General features: G+C 41.7%; 2 protein-coding genes across 2 annotated transcripts in view; both read right to left on the bottom strand.

The window, feature by feature from the left end:
• Positions 1 to 17,158, bottom strand: part of atg7 (ATG7 autophagy related 7 homolog) — a 137,376-nt gene extending 120,218 nt beyond the window's left edge. The window contains exons 1-8 of the mRNA XM_080727270.1: positions 16,689 to 17,158; positions 14,745 to 14,956; positions 14,242 to 14,296; positions 13,706 to 13,823; positions 12,314 to 12,391; positions 12,032 to 12,148; positions 2,675 to 2,821; positions 2,117 to 2,205 (exon numbers count right to left, since the gene is read on the bottom strand). Of these exons, the coding sequence (XP_080583396.1) occupies positions 2,117 to 2,205; positions 2,675 to 2,821; positions 12,032 to 12,148; positions 12,314 to 12,391; positions 13,706 to 13,823; positions 14,242 to 14,296; positions 14,745 to 14,916 (776 nt within the window). The 5' untranslated portion in view covers positions 14,917 to 14,956; positions 16,689 to 17,158. The remainder of the gene's footprint in view (positions 1 to 2,116; positions 2,206 to 2,674; positions 2,822 to 12,031; positions 12,149 to 12,313; positions 12,392 to 13,705; positions 13,824 to 14,241; positions 14,297 to 14,744; positions 14,957 to 16,688) is intronic.
• A 7,737-nt stretch (positions 17,159 to 24,895) lies between these two features.
• Positions 24,896 to 26,533, bottom strand: hrh1 (histamine receptor H1; the record flags this gene model as incomplete). Its single annotated transcript, XM_080728239.1, has 1 exon — positions 24,896 to 26,533. One exon carries the CDS (start codon positions 26,531 to 26,533, stop codon positions 24,896 to 24,898), a length of 1,638 nt encoding a protein of 545 aa, XP_080584365.1.
• Positions 26,534 to 26,928: the final 395 nt, after the last annotated feature.

Below are 26,928 nucleotides of genomic sequence, written 5' to 3'. Positions count from 1 at the left end.
ATGCAGTTGTTCCAAAAGCTCTTATACTGGAAAACTAATTACGGTATGATAGATACTATTGGAGAGTGCTAAAACCCGCCATACGCTGTCAGGCATCAGTGATATGCGCCTGGACCGCTAAGCCAGCGGGCGCCCCAGCATCAGGGTCTTGAGCTCTACAGTGTTGTTAGCTAAACTGTTGTGCATCTACGTAAGTGGTGCCATTCCTGGCATTGCCCTGGGTTGGCTCCCACAGAGTCAGTTTGCTTGCCACTTGTTCCGGGTGCCTGACGCAGTACCCTGCCAGCATCATCCTCCTCTCTCTGACTTTGTCTGTGACCCATGGTACAGTAGTCCCTATAGATGGCCACATTTCTGATGTGGGGCAGTGAATCAGATGGAATTGGAGCAACAAGCTGTAAACATCTAGGGGAAAGTTGCCAGGACCCTTAACACAATTAGTGCCTCTTAATCTGAAGGTTGCTTGGTGCCTCGGTGCCACGTGGTTTCCTCCATAGGCCTCCGCTATTATTTTGAAGGGCTGGAAGGGGGTTGTTTTTGTTTTTTTGGATTATCACTTGACGGCAACGATTACGTCATCTATGACAGTGTGGGACAAGAAGAGGAAAGATGGCTGCGCCCTGCCTTGTGCCTTGTTTACATTTAGATCTGCTGCAAAATGTCTCAAAATGGCTATTTTGTTTAAATGAAGTTTCTTTATGGGCCTCTCCATTGACTTAACATTGAGGAGCTTCACTTCGCGTGCACGCCCAACGTGCGTTGTAAACAAATCGCCGACATTACCGATGCGGGCGGGACCGGAGCGACGTACAGTAAGTAATCATATCTTTACTGTATATACAGTAAGATTCACAGTCCTCACCGTCAACGGCGCCATGGTATTAACCCTTTCAATGACAGTCCTCACCGTCAACGGCGGCAGAACAGTTAATAATAACAACTTGGATTTATATAGCGCCTTTCAAAAACCCAAGGACTCTTTAAAAAACCAAGGACACTTAACAATTACAAAAATAAAATATTTTCCAAAAGCTCAAGTAAACAAGTGTCTCTTCAGTGCAACTTGAAAGAAGCCCATGCATAAGGGTATCTAGCGCCTATTAAAAGTATCTTATGTTTAATTTTCAATTAGGTTTCTTTAGTTTACCATAACATTCTCAAAGAGAACACCAGCACTCACAGAACTGTCCTTTAAGGCACTTTTATTTTTATATTTAATTCAGCAACAATGGGCGCGTTTCGGCATTAAGCCGTCACAGCATTGTCAAGAGTTGGAGTCCTATTTAAATATATTTTCTTTAGTTTTCCTTCAAGTGTTATTTTCATTTCCTATATTTTGGCAAGTCTTATTTTTTATTTTATGTTTTTCAAGGCCTTCACTGTAAATTAAATAGAAAAGAAAGGACATCTCTCGACTTGGCCAACTTTATACTTCCTCTACTCGATATTTTAAAACAGGTGAATATGATGGTCTCAGGAGAATTCAGAGTTTGTAGAAAAGATAGGCTGGCTTGAGAGACTAGGTCAAAGATGACATTTCCATGTTGTAATGTAATGCATTATGTGTCTGTACAAGTCTGTGTATAAGATCAAATTTAGAGTGGTCTGTACTGCTAGCATAGCTACATGCATATAAACGACCATTAACTATAATACTAGAAGGAAAACATAACCTGTTTCTTTTTGTTTGTTTTTACCATTCCATGCTGCACAAACTACCTTTGTTTTTCACCTGTATATTTATATATCGCTTTTATCCAAAGCGCTTTACAGAGATTGTGCATTACATTCACCCATTCACGCACACATTCATACACCGGTGGGGGAGGAAACCATGCAAGGCACCAACCTGCTCACCGGGAGCAATTAGGGGTTCAGAGTCTTGCCCAAGGACTCTTCGAAATTAACTCATGGGGAGCCCGGATTCGAACTGGGAACCCTTCGGGAACCCTTTGTGCTCTAATAGCGGTTTCTCTACCCCTGAGCTATGCCGCCCCATGTATAGTATGATGCTGCTTAAAAATCACATGTACTGTATATACCTGCATAGGATGCCAACGTTCTAAATTACATCTTTCTTCCTTTGTTACAAAGATAGACAAACACACACACTTACCATCTGTATGCTATGAGGATCAGTAGATTCCTCAAAGGCCAGCCCGGATGTTGTGACAGAGTGCATGGGTCATAGACACCCACGGTAACCTGAAGAAATCAAATAAAGGCTGTTTACATTACCAGTCTGTGTGTACTGTATGTGTGACTATTTTACACCTGTAAGGGATACACTGTCCATTACAATAAATCCAAATGAAGAGACAAGTTGGTATAATTGACCATGTTCACAAAGTGTCCATTTTGCATTTAGGTGGAGACAGTGGAGCGGAGGTCCCCAAACCAGAGTATGACATTAGAGAAAAATGGCCATCAAGATCTGTGGAGCATCTGATCTTATTATAACCCCTATATACTGAGTTGACCGCTATTGCACTGTGGTTGGTTGATTAGAAATCCAAGGGTCAAGTCTTTAGAATATAGTAGGAGGGTAGGCTACCATGGGGAGAGGTTCTTCTCAGCCTCTGTTCTATAATTGTCTCTTCCTTTTAACCCCCTCTACACCAATCTTTCAGCCACAAATAGCCCCACAAATAGGCACGCTAGCTACTGTAGGTACCTTCTTGGTATTGGTGAAGAATGTGTCCCAGTCCCCCAGGGGAGCCACCTCTACGTTGTCTTCTGTGTACTTCATCAGGAAGTAGGGAACGGCTGTGGCTCCACTTTGGCTGCACAGTCCATCATAGGCCTCCAGTAACGCTGTGACCTGGGTGACAAAAACACACGACTCAAGACCTGATGTAGAGCGTAGAGCGCATTTCGAAAGTATCGAACTTTGAAAAGTGGGTTTGTCATAACAAACATGGAGAATAACAGTTGATTGACTGATGGGTGTCATATTTAAGAAAATAAGAACAACAAAAATCTAGATTAGATTTGGATATAAGATCTTTTTTGTTTGTTTTTGGCATACATTGATAAATGGATGCAGCAATGACCAGGATGTTATCAAAAAGTTAAATGGGCATTTTAGCAGTTAATGGCACATGCTGATGGGAAACTCCAAACACTAACAAAACCTGCCTCTTAGGTCAAAACAATTTTCATACTGTAATTGCAATGGTATCTGTACCATTTCCGAATGAATCAATCACAGTTTTTAAACTAAGCCTCCCAAAGAAACACTACACTACGCTGACCTTTATTTAAATTTTATAGATGAACATTTTAACAGCACTGGAAATGCATAAGCCAATTCCATGTGCTTGTTTGTGTGAGCCAAGAGTAATGATGATTGATGCAAGATATCCAATGATGATGAAAATGGTGACATTTGAAAGCCCTTGAACATAGTCATAAGAGATAATATATCAAGTGGTTATATACAATCAGTGGTGGATAAAGTACTCACATTTTGTACTTAAGTAAAAGTATCAATACTGCAATGTAGAAATACTCTGTTCCAAGTAAAGTACCATGCATAGTAGTACATAAACGACGCGGGGATACATAACGAACGGAGACGGAGAGTACTTTGATCCGGTCTCTCCGTAGCTCCGGACGTAATTGTCTCTGTCCGTAACGTTACGGACAACACTCAACCTAACGGATTAAAACCGATAAAAACGTACGTACACATGAAGTACCCGTGGCGAACTTTTGTCAACCGTGGGGGCAGTAGAGGGAGAAATGTTTCGTCTTTTTTTCTGGTATCCATTTCGTAGTAGGAGGAAGTAAAAAATAAATAAATCACAAATAACGCTGAACAGTGAACAAGCCGTTCAGGACGCAGACCTGTTGCCACTTGTACAACTGCAGTGCACACAGCAGCAGCGGCGGCAGAACGCAGAAGCAGCAAAGTGCCAGTGTCAGATCATGATACCATTTTAAATGATTATGATTGGTTTTAAAAGTTGTTCTACTTTATCCAAATAATAATATTAATAATAGGCTTAATAACAGCATTTTCCGACGGCGACGGCGTGCAGGGACATCAACTATGGAGTGAAAATAGAGTACGATGCCATTGAAAGAACGCACTCACAGCACGGCTGTAGGCTATTTACTTAATGCATGTAATCGCCGATGCCTATCAACATGTTTGCTCATTGGGAAGATGCATTTGGGTGCCATCTATTGGATACAGTATGTAATTGAACCGTATATAACACAGAGAACAGACGGAACTATGCATGTCGACGCAATTACCGTAAGTTCCTCCTCAACCCCAAACGTACACAAAATCATCCATCCGTAACTATAAATGGCCCTTAAAAGTACTCAAGTGCTGGTATCAAAATGTACTTAAAGTACCAAAAGTAGAAAGTAAAGTACTCATTATGCAGAATGTCCCATTTCAAGTTTTCAAAATGTATAAAAATCTTTTCAAAATAGCAGATCTACAAGCTCACATGTTGCATTGTGAGCTTATAGATCCGCTATTCTCAAATGGCCAAAATGTATTAGGATTGAAATGGTTAATGTATGTTTTGTAATAATAATCAAAATAGTAGTATAAGTAACTAGTAACTAAAGTTCTCAAATCTGGATCTGAGATCTGAGATGTAGTGGAGTAGAAGTACAAGTATTGGAAATTGGAATTACTCAAGTACAAATACGGTACCTCAAAATTGTACTTAAGCACAGTATGTGATGTCAATGCTAACATTCTATTTGAGACAGAGAAAAGATTCTTCCGGTAAGTGTATTTGTACGAGTTGGCTTCAGTTCATGCCTTAAATACGTAAACATGAGACACAACAGACTGTTCCAGCAAAGGTCAACATCATATCGTGATAAACAGCCATCATCAGCATTACATTCTGTCACAACCCTAAATTCCCCAGTCCCCGTGTCTCCATGCTGTGTTGCTGTGCTTGCCAAAGACAGTCTATAATTGCACCGGGTGTGCTAGGGTGATTGTGAGGAAGTTTAACTATGAAGTTGAATTCTTTCTGCTGTTATTAATGGCCAGGCTGTTGAAGTTATCTGATAAGTTGAATATTTAACCAAATATCAAAGTTGTTTGTGCAAAGCCCCATTAACGCATGTATTTGTATCAGCATTTTAGTTGTTTTAACCACTTGAACTATAGAATCCCTATTCGAGAGGAAACATTCACCGGAAATAGCTGACTGCGTTCCGTTGTGACGTGTTGTGAGCTTGTAGATCAAAGTATAGAGGGTTTAAGTCAGGGTTCCCCAATAGGTGGCCCGCGGGCCATTTGCGGCCCACGGGGGGCTACTGTCTGGCCCCCACCAACCCCAGTAATAATGGTGAGCAGCAACAACACTAGTATATCGTCGTTGTCGGGTGGAAACCTCTGTCTCCAAATGTGTACGTTCTTTCACAAAGTAAAGCCCTGCAAGTAAAGCCCTGCAAGGCCGTCGCACAAAATTAGTGAAAACAGCAGATCTACAAGCACACGTTGTGTGCTTGTAGATCGGCTGTTTTCACTAGTTTAAATCATTTTTAAATTTATAAATGCAAAACGAACGGTTTTGGACATACAAGATTTTTACCCGACAAAGACGATATCTGAACTGTCGCTGGAGTAGCGTGAATGCCACCGTCGCCCCCTGCAATGTTGCGGCCCTCGGCTTGGTACCCTAGACATAATTCGGCCCTTGGAGAAAACTAATTGGGGAACCCTGGTTTAAATGGTTAATGTTGACATACTATTATGAAAATGAATAATTGAAATTGAATTTGTCGTAACCTCTTTGATTTGCAAGGTCAATTACCTTGAAAAACAGAAAGGGTTAGAAGGTGACCAGAACTTATGTGCGCCCCTATGCAATTCTATGCTTCTTGTGTGTATAGTTTGTGTTAATTGTTGTGTGTTGAGTGCTGATGATCATGGTATTTACTGCTACACAACAAATTGAGCCTCTGGGATAATAAAGTCTACATTGACCTTGACCTTGCCTGTCTCCATTGTTTGTTTATTGCAAAAGTGTTAATCCGAGAAAGTGTTTTGTATTCGTTTGAAGCCGCATCAAAAGGATTTACTTGGCTTTCCCATATCCGATTACAAATAACCGTGCAATCTTCGACTGTTTGCGCCCAGTGTCTGCTGGAGTTATATTAACGGCACTGCATTCCACACAGACCATATACAGAGTACAGACCTTCTCTTTTGTCTGTTGTGATTTAATTTTATAAGTGTTTAAGAGCAGCTCAGATTGGGGGGGCATTTCTTGGCTGAGAATCTAGACTACAGTATATATTGGGGTCACACTTGGACTTTAATATACTGGGTAAAGACTCTTATTAATATTAAGTAATGAGGTTCACTTAGTACATACAGTATACTAAGTGAACCCGTATTATTGTCTCCACCAGCCAAAAGGCAGGGGAGAGACTCTGTTTTCGCCTCTGTGCGAGTGTGCGTGCGTCTGTGCGTCCGTCAGTCTGTTACCAGCTAATCTCCGGCGCTGTTGGCCCGGTCGCTGCCAAACTGCACACACACTCCCTGGATACCAATTCAGAACCTCTGCCCCAACTTTTTCACATGGGCCTGTTCTAGCGCTACCAGGAGGCCGATTTTTGCAAAACTAACTTTTGCCAGTACTACTACAGATTTTGTCCAAGTCATGTGATCGACATGGATCTGTCAGATTTTCCATATTCCATCCTGATTGGCTAAAACTGTCTTCCAAAGTTTGCAGGATTGGTCCGTTTTGAATAAAATGTCTGAAATCATGAACGCAGTGTGCGATTTTGTTGAAATTGTGCATGCACATTCCCAATAGGCCGAGGAATAAATGCCACTCAAAAAGTTTCAAATCAGCCTCATGGTGGCGCTATAACAGGCCGATTTGTGTTTTTCTTTTCACCTATAACTCTGTCTTAACTTTGTCCTATTATTACTAATATATAAAAATCATGCAAATCAGTATCTCTAAGGTCATGTGATCAAGGCGGATCTGTCCGATATTTCATATTCCATCCTAATTGGATAACATTGGCTTCCAAAGTTTGCAGGATTGGTCCATTTGGAACAAAATTACTGAAATCATGAATGCAGCTTGTGATTACAGAGAAATTCTGCACAATTCCCACCAGGCCAAGGAACAAATGCCACCCTTTTCACATTGTCCTGTTATAGCGCCACAAGCAGGTTGACTTTTGCCAAACTAATTTTTGGAACAAATGCCTCAAATCATGCATGCAGCGTCACATTGCCATTAACTCATTGAATGCCCTTTTCAAGATGGCCGCCAAGTACCAGGATACCACGTTCCTAAATTTCTAGTGCACGGATACATTTTTAGTGCACGGATCGTGCACGCCCATGCACCATATATGCACCATATGTGTAGTACTTTTTAACAGCTTTCAAACAAAAAAATCCGCTTGGAAATCCGTTCGGGCATTCATGAGATAGAAGCCTTCAAAGTCAGACAAAACAAACACTGCCACCTTCCTAAATTTCTAGTGCACGGATCAATTTTTAGTGCACGGATCGTGCACGCCCATGCCTAGATCATGCACCATATGTGTAGTACTTTTTAACAGCTTTCAAACAAAAGAATCCGCTTGGAAATCAGTTCAGGCATTCATGAGATACAAGCCTTCAAAGTCAGACAAAACAGCCATTTTTGACATTTTGAAAGATGTGTTTGTTATGGGGCTAAACATGCAATTTCGCAATTGCAGTCTCTAGAGACATAAGACAAGCCATTGAGAAACACTGGCATGTTCTAGCTAGTGACCCTAGCATAGGCCAGGCCTTCAAAGAGAAGCCGGTGTTTGCCCATAAGAGGGCCAAGAACTTAAGAGATACACTGGTGAGAGCAGATCTTTACAATCCCCCAAAACACTTTTTGTCCACGTTACCTTCAGGGAATTTCCCATGTCAAAACTGTATACAGTGTAATGCAATGATCAAAGGTGAGTCATTTCTACATCCACACTCTGGGAAAAAATACTTGGTCAAGGGCCGCATTTCCTGTAAAACCAAACATGTTGTATATCTACTAAAATGTCCATGTGGACTGTGTTATGTGGGCAAAACGATCAGAGAAATCAAAACCAGGTTCTCGGAACACAAAAGTTCTATTCGAAACAAAGACGAAAAGTCGTCAGTAGCCAGACATTTTAACAATGTGGGTCATGATGTTTGCACTCTGCGGTTCATGGGGATCGAAGTGGTTAAGCCACTAAAAAGAGGTGGTGATCGAGATAAAGCTTTGTTGCAGCGAGAGGCATATTGGATACACACACTCCAAACTGAACAGCCTAAGGGCTTAAACGAAGAGCTCCTACTGAGCTGCTTCCTGTAAATGCAGTATCTTGAATTTTCTTATTACTACTTTTCTTATATTTGTCTAATACTTAATACTTAATACATTGGAGTCCATCAAGAGGTTCCTACTTGGAGGCTTTAAAAAGACAGTGTGTCCAATTATCTTTACTCTTTATATTACTATTTACTACTTATAGCACTATTCATCAGTGTCATGTTGGTCTTTACAAGACATAGGACTGGCCAGTCCAAGACCCCTAGGGGGTGCCTTGTCATAGCGAGTTGACTCTGTCATTATAAGTGGTATTGTATTTTGGTATTTTTGTATTGTACATTCAACTGGTTTTTAAAAAAGAAATTATACACATGATATTTGTCTTTGGTACCAAAGCATGTATGTAATTGTATTGCAAGTTGTTTATTTTTTATTTTTTGTGATAACAGCTTTGTCAGCTGACACGAATCACAGTGATTGTAACACAGCATACTTATATACGTCACTTCCAGTTTACATGCATGCAACGCTGAGGAAGGCCTAAGGGCTGAAACGCGTCCGTACACTGTCCATCCATTGAGGTAAATAAAATCATGCAAAAAGGATATTCCTTGAGTGCTGGCTACTACTTCTTTCGCAATTGCAATCATGCCTAATACATTTGAGGCATTTTTAGAAATTTTTTTATAAAAAAAATTTTTGAAAAAAAAAAAAAAAAAACTTTTCTTTTTCAAAATGGCTTCCAACTCGGGAAACTCGGGCTGTGGCAGCCTGGGACTACTGTAATAACTCGGGAAACTCGGGCCTTGGCAGTCAATGAGTTAAAACCCATTCCCTGCGAACTTAAAATATGGATGTGCGCTAATAATGCCAGGAAATATTAATATTTTAATGTGATCAATTGTCTGAGTTTGACCAGAGAGATGATAAACTACCCCCAAAAACACCACTAGAGCGCCATCGTAACACTGAAAACATCACAGGTCTCCGTGTGAAGCTGTGTGAAGAGCTCCTCCTCTATGGGTTTTAAAATGGCGGCGCACAGGAGTACACAACGGGCGGATCTAGACGATTCGTGGCAGATGGTTCACATTGACCTATCGTCTGGGCAAATGGTCGGATGCAGACGCCACACAAAAAAATCAGAATGAAAATCCGACGTACTGAAGCGGCGTTATGGATGTTGTTAGTATGTTAGCAGGCTAACGGCTGGGAGCGGCCCTCTTACACAGACAAGGACTGAATTACCAGTGACGTCATCAGCCTATCCTTTTTTTTTCACGGTCTATCGTTACAGCCAGTACAAGGTAGGGGAAACCGTTTGCGCCGCTAATATATCGAAAAAAAATGCTAAAGAATTGCTTTTATATAAAAGTCGATCTGAAAGTTGATCGGCAGAGAGTCTCCTAGTGAGGAAGTCGTTCTGAAAGTCGCTCCGCAGGCAAGAAGTTAAAGTTCAAAGAAGACATGGCACCCTTTTCACATTTAGTGCCACAAGGACCTACCTTACCTGGTGGAGACCTGTGCTCGGAAGAGCACTGCTTCTAGGTACTTATATTTGTATGAACTTGAAGGAGCTGCCAATTCAGATGTGATTAAATGATGAACGTTCCCTTGTTTCCAGAAACATTAGGGTGTGATACATTGTGATAAATTGGTTGTGACAGAGCCTAATCTCTGTTCAGCAGTAGGTGCATAATGCATATTGAAATGTATTATGCTTGGGGGCGTCCGGTGGCCTACTGGTCAAGGCGTATACCACATAGGCACCGCCACATCGGCATGGTTGCCGCGGCTTATCCGGTTCGATTCCCGATCCAGACGACGTTTACCACATGTCACTCCCCATCTCTCTCCCCATTTCCTGTCAGTCTACTGGCCCTTCCTTGGTCAATAAAGGCATAAAAAGCCCAAAGAAAATACATTATATTAAAAAAAACATTATTATGCTTGTAACAGGAAGAAATCCAAGGGTTGAGTCTTCAGAATATAGTAGGAGGGTAGGCTACCATGGGGAGAGGTTCTCAGCCTCTCTGTTCATTTGTGTCGTTTAAATTTCTTTGTTGCAATTTTCTTCAGCTGTAATTTTTTTACTTTTTTTTGTCCTTGCCTGGATCCAATTCTGCAAGCCTGCCTCCTGATGCATTTATGACATTTGTCATTGTTTTCACTGAATTTGTTTCCCAACTTGGTGACATTGGTGAACTTTCTTTTGCTCTATTGCTTTCAGGCAAGCGTGACCCCAATATATGCTGTAGTCTAGATTCTCAGCCAAGAAATGCTCCCCCAATCTGAGCTGCTCTTAAAATTAAATCACAACAGACAAAAGAGAAGGTCTGTACTCTCTATATGGTCTGTGTGGAATGCAATGCTGTCAATATGACTCCAGCAGACACTGGGCGCGAACAGCCGAAGATTGCACGGTTATTTGTAATTGGATATGGGAAAGTCAAGTAAATCCTTTTGATGTGGTTTGAAATATGTTTTATCTGGTAGAGGAGGGGGTGGGGTAGAGAGAGAGAGAGGAGAGACCCCCTCTTAAGGAGGAGGAAACGTCATGACAGATCCAGGCTCTGGACAGAGTCGGGAGGACAGGAAGAAAGAAAAGAGAGAGCAAAGGAGAGACACAGAGAGATACAGGAAAATCCTCAGGCGTGCCGTATAAACATCATCAGTAGACAAAGCCATTTGCTCTACTTTTGACCTATAAGAAAATAAATTGATTCAGCCTGACTTCTCCTTCTGTGTTTGCAGTGGTGGACTGGACTATAATTTTGAGTACTTTATGTGATCCCAACTTTTGAATATTTGGATGTACTGGCCTTTGACTTTAAAGTCAAATACTGTTTAATCGCCCAAACAACATAAAAAACCTCCAATGACTCTGCCAACTGTAAGAACAGATTCATTGTTGCTAGGAAACATGTGAAAACACATGTCAACATCCTGGCAGCTGTTTATCTTTTATCGTACTTGCCTATCTCAGTTATTTTTTTCCCCCTAATAAAGTTGTTGTTACTTACCCTCTCCCCCTGCCCCCACACATTTCTTTGTAAAGCGACTTTGGGTACTCAGAAAAGCGCAATATAGATTGTATGCACGCGTTTATACGGTCGTGCACCGTTCGGTGCCGTCCGTGCGTCCGTGTGGGAATTTTTCCAACCACACGGCGTCCGGTCGCGTCCGGCCTCGAAAGCGCTACTGATTATTATCATTATTTTTAAAAATCAGGTTTTGTCTAACAAAGGGCTCCTTCCTGATAGTTCATGTTATTTCCTCCTGGCTACAGTTACAAACAGGATTCGGAAGCTCAAAACTTTTGTAACAATCAGGACGGCAGTGTTATTGTTTAACCACATGAACCTTAGAATCCCTTTTCTGTGCATGTCATGATAGGCTCAGTGGCCTTGTTGTTAGAGTGTCCGTCCTGAGACTGGGAAGTCTGTGTTCAATTCCCAGCCAGGTCATACCAAAGACTCTGAAAAATGGGACCCAGTGCCTCCCTGCTTGGCACGCAGCATCAAGGGTTGGATTGGGAGTTAAGTCCCTACAACATACTAGCGTCATGTCCAGGGGGTGCTTGTACATGAAGCTGCCTCACGCTACAGAAACAGGAGATAGGCTCCTGCCTTATGGGCCTCATGGCTCAGCAACTATGATAGGCTATTTTCACTATTAGACGTACAGTACAACAAAGTATGTAATGTACTCTTCGTGCCTACGTTACCCACCTGTTTAGCTGAGAAAACTTGCTCTAGCAGAGATGGCTGCTGGACGATCCTTATCCCCTCTGAGAAACAGAGTGCAGGGAAGCAGAACCAGTAGTAGAAATGATACTTCTTCAAATCCTGAGAGAGGGAGAAAGGGAGAGGGGGTATTAAGGAAAAGACGGAAGGGGAGAAAATGAAAGCATTAAAGAGGAAACGAGGGGAGGAAAACAATAATCAATGTCAATAGATACGTAAAATGAACCCAAATTCAAAATCTATTCAGGAGATAATGGTTATACGCACTGCAAAGGTCAGCAGAATGAATTTGGAGAGGATGGAGGAGTCCTTCAGTGCAGCCCCAGACTGTACAGCATCCCATATCTGTAAAATGATAAACACGTAGGTCTAGTAGGTCTGCAAAATGTGTTACTTAATTTACAGTTTCATCGGAAACAGAAAAGGTGATGTACTGTATCACAATTTATATGATTTGCATACCACTTGTATACCTCAGGTGGTCTATAAGTCTATATGTAACAAGTTCCTAGTATTATAGATAACAGAACAAGACGGTTTGCCAAATGGCTTTTCTTCTGAAGAAAGAATTTACTTTAAGATTTTTAACAGCAGCTGCTAGCCACTCAGTTCAGAGTATGTCAAATGACAGTAGCTGTGCAGCATGCCCTGGTCTCACTGCAAGACAAACATGCAGATTACCGGTAGTTAACTCTTCTTTTTCGTGTCCGGCCATCTTCTATATCATGTCTTTACAGTGGTTGGCACAGGCAAGTGCAGCAGCATAGGTTTACGACCGTCAGATCATCATAGTGTAACAGTGTAACTAAGTTATGTAGTTACATCTCATGATGTGCAGATTCCAAAGTTTGGGGTTCACCACACTCATACTGTATAATTCATCAGAACGTGTTATTTTCCATTTCTTCATGGATGCCTAGTCGTGTCCTTCACTGATCCACAGACAATTCATTGAGTTCCAGACAGCCCAAGGTTGGTAGTGGCGAGCAGCTAGATAATCGCCTGGACGGATGCCTCTCTCTGAACATCAATCTGTCTGGCTGCCAAGGCTGTTCCACTGGTTGAAACACTCGTACACTGTCACACTTATTATATTCCCCTGATCTCAATTATTTGATATAACCGCAATTGTTTTTGTATAGTCATCAGAATTGTTTTCCATTCATCTGCATACCGGTCCAGGCGCATACCACATAGGCTCAGTGTAGCCTGACAGCGTGTCGCTGGTTCGAGTCCCTATCCCGACTACCTCTGCTGCGTGTTTTCCTGTCAGTCTACTGTCCTATCAATAAAGGTGTAAAAGCCCCAAAACATATCTTTGTTTTTAGCTAAAACAAGACTATTTACAAGCTCACAACACATTGCATTGTGAGCTTGTAAGAACGTGAGGGTGTGCCCCCACCAGAAAATCTCCCGTGGAGGGGTTCCTCCTCTCGCCCAACACCCCTCGCTGACAGGTGCCGCACCAGCCCGTAGGAGTACAGGTAATGAGTCTATGGCAAATATCACCCTCTCCGTAAAGCTTACTTTTACCACTGCGCCACCCAAGTGTTGACTTTTTCACATAATGTTGGCAGGTATGTGTGTGTGTATGGTGTATCTATATGTATATGCGGGTGCGTGCATGTGGTGAACCTTTGAAATGAGATTAATTCTTACCTCCTTTGCCTCTTTCTCTAGCAAAGCCTTCTTGTCGGAGGTCTTGAAGGCATCTAGTGTATTAGTGTTATACAGGGTTCCTACAGCTGGACAGCAACGAGCTGGGGTCCGACCATCTCTGAAGAGTCACAGCAAAGTATTATCTCAGTTCAGTGTTAATAAACAGGGTCGACAGTGTAAATTCACTGGTCATTTTGTATTGAACATGAAATCAGGACCTGATACATAAAATCCAAATGGTGAAATTATTAAAAATATAGAAAGCAGCCATGCAAAATGACTGAGAACTCATCATGTAGCTGAGTGCAGTATGACTTTTACAACAGTCTTATAACTGAATAAAGTGTTTTCTGCTCAAGATTCTGACCTAAACCAAAATACATTTGTACAGATACAGTATTCATCTCCGGGTCAGGGTTCTGACTTGCAAATGGAATGACAAGATCAGTAATTCACATTATGTGATTTGTTGGTAGCAGAAAAGTCAACTGACATTGAGGTAAGAGTCTATATATTATGCTCTACTTAGTACTTACGCATCAAATGCACTGAACTCCAAAGTCAGACGTGTGGGTAGGCCGACTGCGTCACCTTTTAGGAGACAATAATAGTAAAGGGTTGAATGAAGCGTGTGAGAAGATGGTGTTTAAAATGGCTTCTTCAGCAAACATCATTTTAAAATACATACAAATATTGGGAATGTAGCAATAACTGCACCACAGCACACTGCATAATAAAATAGTTACAAAAGTTGTGCTTAGTTGTTGGTTATGAAAAGCAAAACCACCAAACACATACATAAACTTAGAGAGGTATTTTACTGGCCACTTTAGCTGGTTAAATTAATAATAATGATTAGGAGGTGATTTACATCTCTTGCCTGCCATGGCAAATTAATTCAAAATACTCCACCTGGATTTTATTGAGAATTTATCCTACTCACGATCATTAAAGTCTTGCTGAAACTTTCCTTGCTTCACATTTTATAATATGCAGTGTGTCGGTGGGTGTGTAATCACAGTTAAACAAAGTTACCAACCATTGTAGTAGTATCCTTTGATACATTTGGGGCTCTCGTCCAACCTGTAGTCATTGAGCTTCTTCTGGGTGAGCTGGTGCCAGAAGCCTGCCTCCAGAGCACTGCTGAAGGGAGCAAACTGCAGCTTGGGCTCTGCACTGGAGGACTCTGCTTCATTAGAGCCAGACGCCATTGGAACGTCACTGATAGACTATGTGACCAAGTTGAACAACCTGCAAAAGAAAGCAGTACTCTTATTACATGCTACCTGGACAGGGCGACCGGAGACAGACTGCAGGGGAAGAAGTAATATAGTAATACATACTACCATTATCTGTTTTTGGCTATCCAAGCTATGAAGAAAGGGAGGAACCTACAGCAGAGCAAACAATAACATAGCCCTAGAATGGCTGTGATCTTAAATACATTTCATGTATTCCAAATACGCAGCCATAGATTGGTCCTATCCGCACACGGTTAGCAGACTGATCTCTGCGAGATACATCTCCTCTGTGCTGCGAGTGTACTCATCCAATAATGAATTCCTAAGACTTGGAGTCAGATATTGTCCTAGTTTCATATCCATTTGAAAGTTCTGGCAGAAAAAGTGTTTGGTAAAATATCTCCACTTTTCCACGAGATTCACACAGACGACATTCTCTATCAGCGACAGGGCCTGGACCTAAAATGACTGCTGGAATGAAAATAATTACGAAAACTTCCTTTGGGAACAGTTAATGTTTGGAAAGCACAAACGTATGGTATGGGGGCACTCAATTGACAGGTGCGTTGGTGTGGGGTAATTAATCACACCACCTGCCAATTGTGTGCCCATAAAATGTATGCTTCCCAAAGGAAGTTTTGATATATTCAGTATATATTCAGATAATTCAGTCCTGCACTCATTCTGGCCCCTCACCCGGAGAGAACGCCATCCATGTGCAGCTTGTGAAGTGGAGATATTTGACTAAAGACACGTTTTCTGCCAGAAATTTCAAATGGATATGAAACTAGAGTAAATATCTGACTCCAATTCTTCTAGGAATTAATTATTGGGTGAGTACACTCTGTGCTGCAGAGCACTTTATTGCCGTGGAGATTTTAACCACTGTGCATTTGGAATACATGAAATGTATTTAAGATCACAGCCATTCTAGGGCGAACAATAACATAAACACATACATAACGATTGTGTGGTTGATGACTGCTGCCGAGGCAACGGTCTCTTAAGCATAACCCGCAACATTCAATCTGTCAATCAATCATTAAGGCAGAAAATTGGATCAGTTAATGAGCATGACACTTCTAAACAGAAGCTGGATGTGACCACATTGGAATTACGTGTTTCAATACACTTTTATGTGTACATCCTGGGTTGAAGTTATGGTGTTCAAACTTGTATTTCTTTATAAAAATAGAATACAAATTAAAAAGCAAGACCACATTGTCAGTTTGATTATGGAATAAGTCGGATGTCTTTCCCCTTCTCCACCCTTTGCTTCCTGTCTCTACACTCTCCTGTCTACATAAATAAAATAATAGAAAACAATTAACACCCATAACACTTGTTGCAGTAAATGTGTCATTTACTATGTAAACCTATATTGTGATCATATCACTACATGAACCAGACATAAAATACTGTAGTGTTGTGTCTGATGATGAATATCATAATGGTGGGTTAACGATGCAATCTGATCTCTGATTAGCTTCATTACTTTGATTAGGTGCTGATTGCTGTAGGCACCGAATGCATGCAAGAAATCAAATGAGAGTGACAGGAACTAATGTGCCTGCCTGCCACTAGAAAACGTTATTTCCACACAGGCCATCTTCTTCAAAACGTCACATTGTGAGGCTGAATCCATAACGCTGTGTTTAAAAAGGTTTTAACAATGACAAGGCGAGCATTTACACAGCCTTTCACTAGCTATTTACTCTCACAATTCCACAAATGCTACTTACCAGAAAGCCTTACTTCCTGGTCCAGGTCATGTGATCGCAGGCGGTGAACTTGTCAATAAAGCGATGCACCCTGGGTAGCCTAGTTGACAGCAGAGCAGAAGCTAACTGTCATTAGCTCGTAGCTTCTGTGCTCTACGGGGCCAACATCATGGAGTAAAACAAAAAGTACCAGAACATAAACAAGAACGCGACGACAAAGAAACAAGAGAACACCGATAAGAAACGATACGCGCCGCTCCTTTTCATGTCGCAGGCAGCAAATGGACGCTGCTGTCTGTCTGTTGCCCTTTTATCGATGGTTGTTAATGAGAGCAGGTTGCTGCATAGTAGAGCGCTTTAGCAGCAGCGTGATAAAACTAATGAAAGGGTCGAAACGTTCTTCTTTCTAAACAGTAAGGTTTACGTGGAGAAACGTTTCTGCAGCTGACTGGCTAAGCCAAAAAAGTAGCCTATGTATCGTGTATCGTCTCAGCTGAGCATCTTCAGTGCAGACCAGGAGGACATTCGAGTTTGGTCACATTCTTCCTCTGTAAGATCCATTGGATGATGCTGGACCAACCTAACAGGGTTGATAGTAACCAGTACAGTAGCCCCGCCCGCACGTCAAACAAACTTGGCCAAGCTTGATATGCTCGATTAAGCTTATCCATAGAGCTTATCACATAATAAGGCTTTCTCATTTGTTAAAGGGAGAGTGTACAAATGAAACCAAATGTATACACCTTAGGGTCCATTTGGTTCCGTTTGTACACTCTTGAGTTACATACCCATAAGGATCCATTTGGTTCCTATAACTATGATTTAGCTGGGGACCCCCTGGAACTCTCAAGGACCCCTGGCCCCCCCCGGACCCCTGGGAACCAATGCTTTATGCTTGATTAAGCTTATCATACACAAGACATTTGTAAAAGGGAGTGACACTGCAGAACTTTTCTGTATTTTGTGCCAGTCCTTAATCTCTACATTATTTAATATCTTAATTTTCCTAGGGCTGGAATGGCAAAGGTTTATATTATCAGAAAATAGAGGCCAATACACATAGTAACAATGTTAACACAAGCAGCCTTTTAAGAACCCAGAAACAGATTCACTATCATAACACAGTCCAGCAGTATTTCTTTGGTAGATAAACATTGTTCAAATGCCTTTCAGCCCCATAAAATGTAGCCAGTGAGCTGTTTTGTTTAAACAGGGTCATTGAGATGTTGTCATTTAAGGACTTGAGAATAGGCCACTGCCGATTATGTTGTTAAAAGACACTTTGCACATCATAAGTAGGGTATAGACAGTTCCAGCTAATGAAATTCATAATATTTTTGGTAGGCCTATTAAAGGTTTAATAAAGTATGCTGCTGTTATGTTTATCAGAAGTGTCAATTTTAAGCCTTTAAGCAGACCAAAGAAAAAGTCAGACTGACACTGCATAGACACTTTGAATACTACTTTCATTGATTGATTGAATATTTATGAGTCAGAAATGTAAACAGCACATGATACAGTAAGACATTAAAGGCCCCAGGACACAAAAAATGTCCTGGGGACTTGTTTTGATTGTTGTCCTATATTCAATTCATCACAAACAAACAAAGAATTACACAATAATACGTCATCAAAAAATACAAACACTATTATGTACAAAACATGTTCAAAGTGTGCATCTAGCATTTTCAGGTTTTCATTAGATTTTCCACAACCATCACTTGTGGAACCATCACGTTCTATTGTTGTTGGCAGATCCGCATAGTGCATGCCTGTTCTAAGAAGGGCAACTGCTTCCAGTCCTCTCATAAAAATACTTTAGAGTTATTAGATACAAGCTCATACATTGTTCTGCTACTTCTTTTAATGTTCTCACAGTAAAACAAAACAAAAATTTAAAAAACAGCAGCTAGAGTCATTGCAACATTGTTGTGTTGTTGTCTCGTACTGAAGCACTTTATAATGAAATAAGCTTTAATATTAAATCATAAGCACAGCATTCCTGTTGCCAGCGTTGCAGTCTTGTGAAAATATATTTTTTCTATTGATTAGTCATGCCATGGAGACTTGAGTTCAATAATATTTTGTTGTATTCTTCGCATTCCTAAGACAAAAAAGAAATGATTACAGTAAATTTACACCCATTGATTCTGGATGGGGACCCAAATGCATGGCCCTGGATGGGGACCCAAATAAGGCCCTGGATGGGGACCCAAATGCATTTGGGTCAGAATCAATGGGGGTAAATTTAGGTTCAAGGGTCAAGTAAGTTTACCCCATTGATTCTCACCCAAATGCATTTGGGTCCCCATCCAGGGCCTTGTATTTGGGTCCCCATCCAGGCCCATGCATTTGGGTCCCCATTCAAAATCAATGGGGGTAAATTTACTATAATCAATTTTTTGACTTGGAATGCGACAAATACAAAAATATATTATTAAACTCAAGTCTCCATGTGGCATGACTAATCAATAGGAAAAAAAGTCATTTTGGGGGTGAACTACACCTTAAACGGGAGTCTCTCTCCATTCCGACATGTCGCCACTCCGAAATTGACTTCTAATTGTCGGGGTGGCGACACTCCCATAGGGGTTAAGTTTAGGGTTAGGGTACTTAGAGATAGGGTTAGTGTCGGAATGGAGACATGTCGGGAAGGAGACATGTCGGAGTGGCGGGATGTAAAAGATAGATATGCACAGGTAGGAAACAAAAAAGGAAATACCATTGTTACAACCAGACCCTGGAACCCTATAGTGTTGCATGACTAGCGCCACAGTACTATAGACTCAACAAGTGTCAGGTACAGAATTTGATTCAACGGATGTGATACCATTCTTCCATGGGAAATTCCACAGGCTGATGGTGTCGGAAAATGATAACCCCCTGCCTTCATAAGGGTTCCTGCAGAGTTTACATTAGACTAACTTTGTAGATGATGAGGGCATTGTCATAACTTTGTAGATGAGGGCATTGTCATTTGGATCAGAGATTAATCCTTTTGGGATACAAATGCTTGAGAGAGAGCACACAGAGAATGTTGCTTTGACATACTGGCATTTGTGTTGACATTACAATAGCAGGAACTTTCATCTCCAAACAGAACGGTCAGAGTGTCTAATTCCAAGTCTAAGCATCAGGCACTTTGGTCTTTGGTCAGCACACAAAAATCCTCCGTGTCATTATACTGTAACTCAAGAGTATACAAATATAACTAAATGGACCCTCATGGTCCACGTCCGCATCAAACCATTCATCAAACACAGTGCAGAGGGTATGCAATCTCTGTTGAGCTGCAGTGAACAGCATGATCGGCCAATTGATACATTATCATTATATTATTTTCTTGACTGTTGTTCACAATTGCATTCAATAAATAAATAAAAAACACATGCATCCACGCACACACATTAAGTAATTCCTGTTTATCTCACCATCCTTTCTGATTTCTCGGGTCAGTGCAAATTCAAAAGCGTTTTGTGTTCATTATACATAGGAAACATGGGTTTCACATCCAAGTTTCTGTGTAGAGATAAACATGGCAACACACAGTATTCAAGACCATTCCTAGAACTGTAAGAATCGCACATTAGAAGTATCACAAGACTGTAATAGTTTGACATTTATTGAACATTACAGACATACATGTAAGTGGGACATGTAAAAAAAAGGGGGGGGGGGGCACACATTTAGAATTGGTTGGCTATGACTGCATGTTAATTTTGAATCAAAACATTCACATTTTATTCACAAGAAGGTAACATATTAATGGAAGAATAGGCTGCTAACTAGGCATTGTGTTGATGGAAGCACTGTGCATGTGTACATATTTAATGGCTGTTGGTGTATTGAGCACACTGTGCTCCACAAAGAAGACAGCTAGTAGTGGGAGAAATATGTGAAAAAGGTGTTCACTTCCGGCAGAAAGCGTGACAATTTGGACCTAGGGGTATTTTTGTGCGCTGAATTAAAATCAAACCTCGTTCGAAGTGGAGCAGTGAATCTGAGCAGCTATACCCTGTGTGTGTGTGTGTGTGTGTGTGTGTGTGTGTGTGTGTGTGTGTGTGTGTGTGTGTGTGTGTGTGTGTGTGTGTGTGTGTGAGGGAGAGAGAGTGTTGAGTGTGCCTAGCCTGCTCAACAGCGCCCCTCCTTTAGTGTGTGTGGCCACTAGAGGTATTGTCAGGCTACGGACATACACGGACGGCCAGCCAGCCAGCCAGCCAGCCACAGACTGAAAGCTGTTCTATGGGAGGCAGTTTCACTGCTCCAAAAAATTGATGGTCCCAAGCACTTTTCTCAAATTCACTTTTCTCTAATTCACTTACCATAGGGTTAGGGTTAGGAAAAAAAGACCCCCCAAAAATCTTCTTTAAGTAGCATGTGAGGGGTCTATCTAGAGGGTTTTCATGATTCTGAATCCATTCCAAGCATTTGTTTTGCACAAAAACATTCCTTGGGCATGGACCCCACAAAACTATGGTTTAGTGATGAGTCATCACTTTTCACAGTTGTGTAGGGTCCATTTCTTGCCCAAGGAAAGTTTTTCGTGCAAAACAAATGCTTGCAATGGATTCAGAATCATGAAAACCCTCTAGATAGACCCCTCACATGCTATTTAAAGAAGATTTTTTGGGGGGTCTTTTTCCCTAGTATGGTAAGTGAATTAGAGCCACCAGATCCCATGGGAAAAGTGCTTGGGACCGTCAATTTTTGAATTCTGCGCACAAAAATACCCCTAGGTGCAAATGTTCACGCTTTCTGCCGGAAGTGAACACATTAGCCTATTTTTGTTACATATTTCTTCCACTGTAGGCAGAGAGACAGTGGAGGGGCCAATATCTCCCCGCCTTGTGGCAGACCCAGCCAGGGTGAGGTGAGCAGCAGTATCATCAGAAATTATTTACCTGTTTGAGGCTGACTATATACCCTGCACCAGGGGCGTCACAAGGGGTAGGAAAGTGGGACTGAGTTACCACGTGGGACTGAGTTACCTCCCAAGGTGGAGGGGCCCTAGTAACTTTAGCTATTGAAAAATAGCAGATATACAAGCTCACAGCGCGGCACCGAGTGCCGCGCTGCGAGCTTGTAGATCTGCTATTTTTGAAAAGTCGTGAAAATGTGTGCAAATCTTTGAATATGTATTTTTTAAGCGAACATTTGTAACTCAAATTTAGCTTCCGGGGGGGTCCCTGGAACTAAATATTTTGAGATGGGGGTCCGTCGCCAAATTCATATCATTTTGGGGGTCCTTCACATGAAAAATTTGAGCATCACTGACATGGAAACATGGGTTTCTTTCACACATTTTCAAATTTTTTCAAAAATAGCAGATCTACAAGCTCGCAGCTCGGTGCCACGCTGTGAGCTTGTATATCTGCTATTTTTCAATAGTTAACATTCATGGGGGGCCCGCAGTGAATCCTTGTACCCAGGGCCCAGAATTTGGTGTGACGCCCCTGCCTGCACACTCAACAGATAGAATTAGTAAGGTGTTTTTTAAGCAAGGGCACAAATGGACACTATGGGAGGTAAGCGTTAGACTGATGTTCATCAAGAGATGAACCACAGCACAGTGGTTCTCAACCAGTTGTCCGGGGACCACCAGTGGTCCTTGAGGGGGTTCCAGGTGGTCCCCAGCTAAATGATGGAGAGTTGGTAACCAATTGGACCCTTATAGACCTTTAACTCTTGAGAGCGTAACATTTCAGGTTAGCTCTCAAGAGTTAAATTATTGTTAAACATGATCTGCATTACTTAATTTACAAGACTTCTGAGAGGCTACATCTCATCAAATGTTAGTCCGTGGCTCAAATGCAGAATAATAATGGACCTTGATATGAAAAGGGTTGAAAACCACTGTCAAAGCACATTGAGGATTATTGAAAATTGGAATTACTGACTGTGATCTGTGGATTAAAACATTCATAGCAATAGCATATGAACAACTAACCAACATATATTTGCAGTTCAACTATCATCTATCAAAAAGACACAAGGGATTTATTTAAGGAGTGCAGGGGGGTGTGGTAGAGTCTGGAGAAGTGAATTTTCAGACTGTGGTGGAAAATGGGGAGTGTGAGTTGAGTCCCGAGGGGCAGACTGAAGGGGGATGTCATTCCACAGCTTCAAAGCCAGGAGAGAGAAATGTTGAGTTCTCTAGGACAGGGTTCTTCAACAGGGGGTCCGGGACCCCTAGGGGGTTCTCAGAGTTACTACAGGGGGTCCTCCAAATTGTTGTGTGATAGAAACTTTTTTTTTCTCCTTTTTTATATTAACCACTTGAACCCTAGCATCCATATTCTGAGAACTTTAGCCAAAAATAGCAGATCTACAAGCTCACAACGCCTCGCAGCGTGAGGCGTTGAGAGCTTGTAGATTGGCTATTTTCGTCAGACTAAGTTCATAGTGAAAGGTCAAGTTTATTAAGTATTGATGGTTCAAGTGGTTAAATAGCTGAAAACACAAATTGACATGAATCCAAAATACACTGATAATTGTGCTGTCAAACGATATAACTATATGGAATCTATGAAAAGGTTGTGGGGGTCCCTGCTTCATCTCTCTCTCAACTAGGGGGTTCTTGGCCTGAAAACGTTGAAGACCCTTGCTCTAGGATGCTTGATGCTTGGAGCATTGGCCACGGTGTCTTAGGGAGGGGATGTGTACACACATCCTGTGTTGGCTGACCTACTGTTGAGCTGCTATGCCCTTGCTTGGTTGCCTTGTAGGTCATCATTGTTGTGTATCCACAGAAATACAGCTTATACTAATGTGAAAAAACTAAACTGAATTACCTAATGTGGAAAACAGAAGAAAAATGATTCCTATTGGAAAATACTTGACAGACACCCTAAGATTGAATTTCCTGCCCAAGCAGTAATAAGGGGAATGAGTAAAAACAATAAATAAAAGAGGCGTTTGAGCTGAAAATGTGTGGAAATCCTTGACAAAGCTAGAGCGTATTTTGACAAACGTGTACAGTTTGCAAAAGTACACAAAACTAATTTGATGTTACACATTTTGTACTTAAAAAGTAATATCGTGGTACAAGATTAACGTGATGATGACAAGGACATGATGATGATGATGGTTGTGGAAATGTGTCACCGATGCTGCCAATGCCAACATTTGGTGATGCCATTGTCTGCTATGTACTCTATATTTTACACAAGGTTGCTGGACCTATATTTGTGAGATGTAACTGTTGTTCTGAAACTTAGCACTTTATACATGTGTATGTGTACCACTGTTTTCACTGAGTCCTGCATACCCAGCCCCAAAGCTTTTTCTATTTCAGCTTGTATCTATATTTTGCTGCAAAACCAATTGCCCTCCAGGGACAACTAATGATGAAACTTTAAGGGGAGTAAAGTTGAATCTTTTGTCCTCTAGGTCTGAACATCTGGTGGCTCACATCTGGTGGCCTGTTATCATCTTACCACCCAGGGGCCAAGGGGACAGGACAAAAGAGAAAACATCTCATTTGTATTCATGGTTAAATCCTTGTATAATTAGTGTACAACAGAAAAGCGAAATAACATTAGTCCTACATTCAGAGATTGTACTCATTTGACTCATCGAGTCTAAGACAGTGTACAGTAGTTTACAAAACGTTTAAATAAATATAAGCACTGTGTATTTGAAGAATAAATACACAGTTGTACTGAAAGCACCCACATGAGGGTACAGCTATTGAAGACAAGGACATTTTAAATGTTCAAAGGCTTTCATTAATTTAAAATGCAGCCCATGTCTGATTTAGACTGTTGCCCCATAGTCATCAAGTTAATATGCAGCCCATGTCCGATTTAGACTGTTGCCCCTTAGTCATCAAGAAAAGGTTCAAATGGAACTACTCAAAAATAGTAGAAATATCAGATCTACAAGCTCACTACCAGTAAGACTCCCTAATCGGGACTTAAGCGACCGTCAGGTCGGCAACCTCATGGTGGCGCTAGAAGAGGGGCATGTGAGAAATCAGGGGCGGAGGTTGTGGTTTGCCAGCCAAGGAGTGTGTGTGCAAAGTTTGGCATATAGGGGCATAAGAGTAGGGCCAAAAGTGTGACATGACGTGACTGACTGACAGCCGGTGGAGCTTTTCATAGTAACTTGCGACCTGACGGTCGCAACAAGTCACAATCGAACCCATGTGATCTTGTACATCTGATAGTTTAACTAATTTGTTTAATTTATTGTACAACCAAGTGGTTAAAGTATTCTGTAGGAAGCTGTCATTGACATTTGGGTACATGCAGGATCTTTTTGAACACCCTTTTAAAGTTCCCATTGCAGATGGGGTATATGAAGGGGTTGAGTGTTGAGTTGATGTATCCCAGCCATATCGTGAACATGTGAAGATCATGGTGGACACATTCTGGACAGAATGCCATCACCAGGAAGGCAATGAAGTATGGTATCCAACACAACAAGAAGGCGGCGATGATTAATCCCAGCTGCTTGGCTGCCTTGTGTTCCTTACGGATCCTCAGGCTTTGCAAGCGTTGTCGTGACTGGTCCACGAACCTCTGCCAGGTCTGCTTTGGAGTCGCACCGTCTTCTGGGTCCACTTTGGTGTCCTCGCATCCTTCCTCTGTCCAAGGTGAATGCAGAGATTGGTTAAAGTCATTGTTGTACAGCACACTGGTGTACCTCTGCACATCAGATAGCTGACTTATGTCACAGAAACCGCTCACAGAGTTTGACACGGTTACGTGACAATCACTTATAGATAGGTAGAGTCTGTCCTGGTTGTCCTCTGCGCAGACAGTGTCCTTCAGCATGACTGGCTCATTCAGAGGAATCACGATGTCAGGCTGCTTCGCCATGGGATTTAAGCACTTCTCTTTTGTTTGCCTTCCAAGTCGCTTTGCTGACATGGCGAGCAGTGATGTCTTTTGGCCCTTGACACCAGTTGTCACACTCGATTCTAACCGATTTTGACCTTTGTCTAAATCCTCAAGAGAATATAACTGCTCTAGAGTGTTTGTGTTATGATCCAGTAAACTGCCTCTTCTAAAATATTCCACAAATGCCTTCCTGTCCAGCTTGACTGATTTGTAGCCAATGCTTTCAAGCATCTGAGTTTGGCCATTTACATTTTCACCGAATGAATCCCCTGGATGGATGTATCTCTCTCTGTGCCTGAGATGCTGCCTGACTGCCAAGAAAATATTTAGGTAAAACCATAGCATCAACATTGACGGTACATAGAAGTTGAACACAGCTGTTATAACCTTAAACCAGGTAACAAAGCGGAAATCTGTATCGCACTTGTTCTCTGCCTCAGGCTTCAGCTCCACATGGGTGAAGGACCTCCACCCTAAAATAGGGATGATCCACATCAATGATAGAAGCCAGGCCAGAGAAATCATTATGCCAGCCTTTCCCCGAGTTCGGTATTTCAGATACTCCAGTGGCTGTCTAACAGACCGGTACCGATCCAAACACAGGATGAACACACTAAAAATGGAGGCTGTGCTGGCAACATAGTCCGTGATCAGCCAAAACTGGCAGAAGCCATGGCCCAGTGTCCACTCCTCCTCCAGCAGGTAAAACAAGTTGAAAGGCATCACTGCCGTCCCCACTACCAGGTCGGCCACAGACAGGCTGACGATGTAGAGGTTCCCCACAGTGTGCAGGCTCTTCTCTCTTTTCACTGCATACAGAACCAGGAGGTTCATGACGATGGTGAGGAGACAGAGGAGTCCCAGGAATACGCCCAACACAACGTTGTGGAAGTGGCCATCAACGGACAGCGTGTTATTAGTCCTGTCATCGTCATAGAGACCACTCGAGCACTGGTTGTGGTTACTGTTGTAATGGTTGTGGAGGAGAAGTGCGTCTGAGGAGAACACAGTGCCAGATTCCATCGCGGTTGCTGGAATTGGTAGTTTCTATATCCACTCACATGATGGAACATTGAAGGTCACAATCTCTTCAAGTATGGTGAGTTGGTGCCCCAAATTGTGCAGCAGTGTACTGGTTTTTGAGCATGGGCATTTTAATCAGCATGGGTTTGTATTTTTTTTCAAGCTCTGCTTTAGGCTATGTATGTACAGTATTGTCCAGTAGTTCTACCGTATGTCATTAAGTCCACATGTTAAACACCTGAAAAAAAAAGAGAAAGTTACAGGTTAAGTCACTGGGCGTAGTAGTAAAGACGGGTAGTTTATGCTAATATTGAAGTAATACATTTGTTATGCATTTATGCTTTTATGTAGGCCTACAACTAGCAATGTTATGCATTGTGAGCTTGTATATTTGC

The sequence above is a fragment of the Nannobrachium achirus genome (genome assembly GCF_963921795.1).
Source record: "Nannobrachium achirus genome assembly, chromosome: 6".
NCBI lineage: Eukaryota > Metazoa > Chordata > Actinopteri > Myctophiformes > Myctophidae > Nannobrachium > Nannobrachium achirus.
The sequence above is the reverse complement of the archived record's forward strand: the minus strand, read 5'-3'. Positions and strand labels throughout refer to the sequence as shown.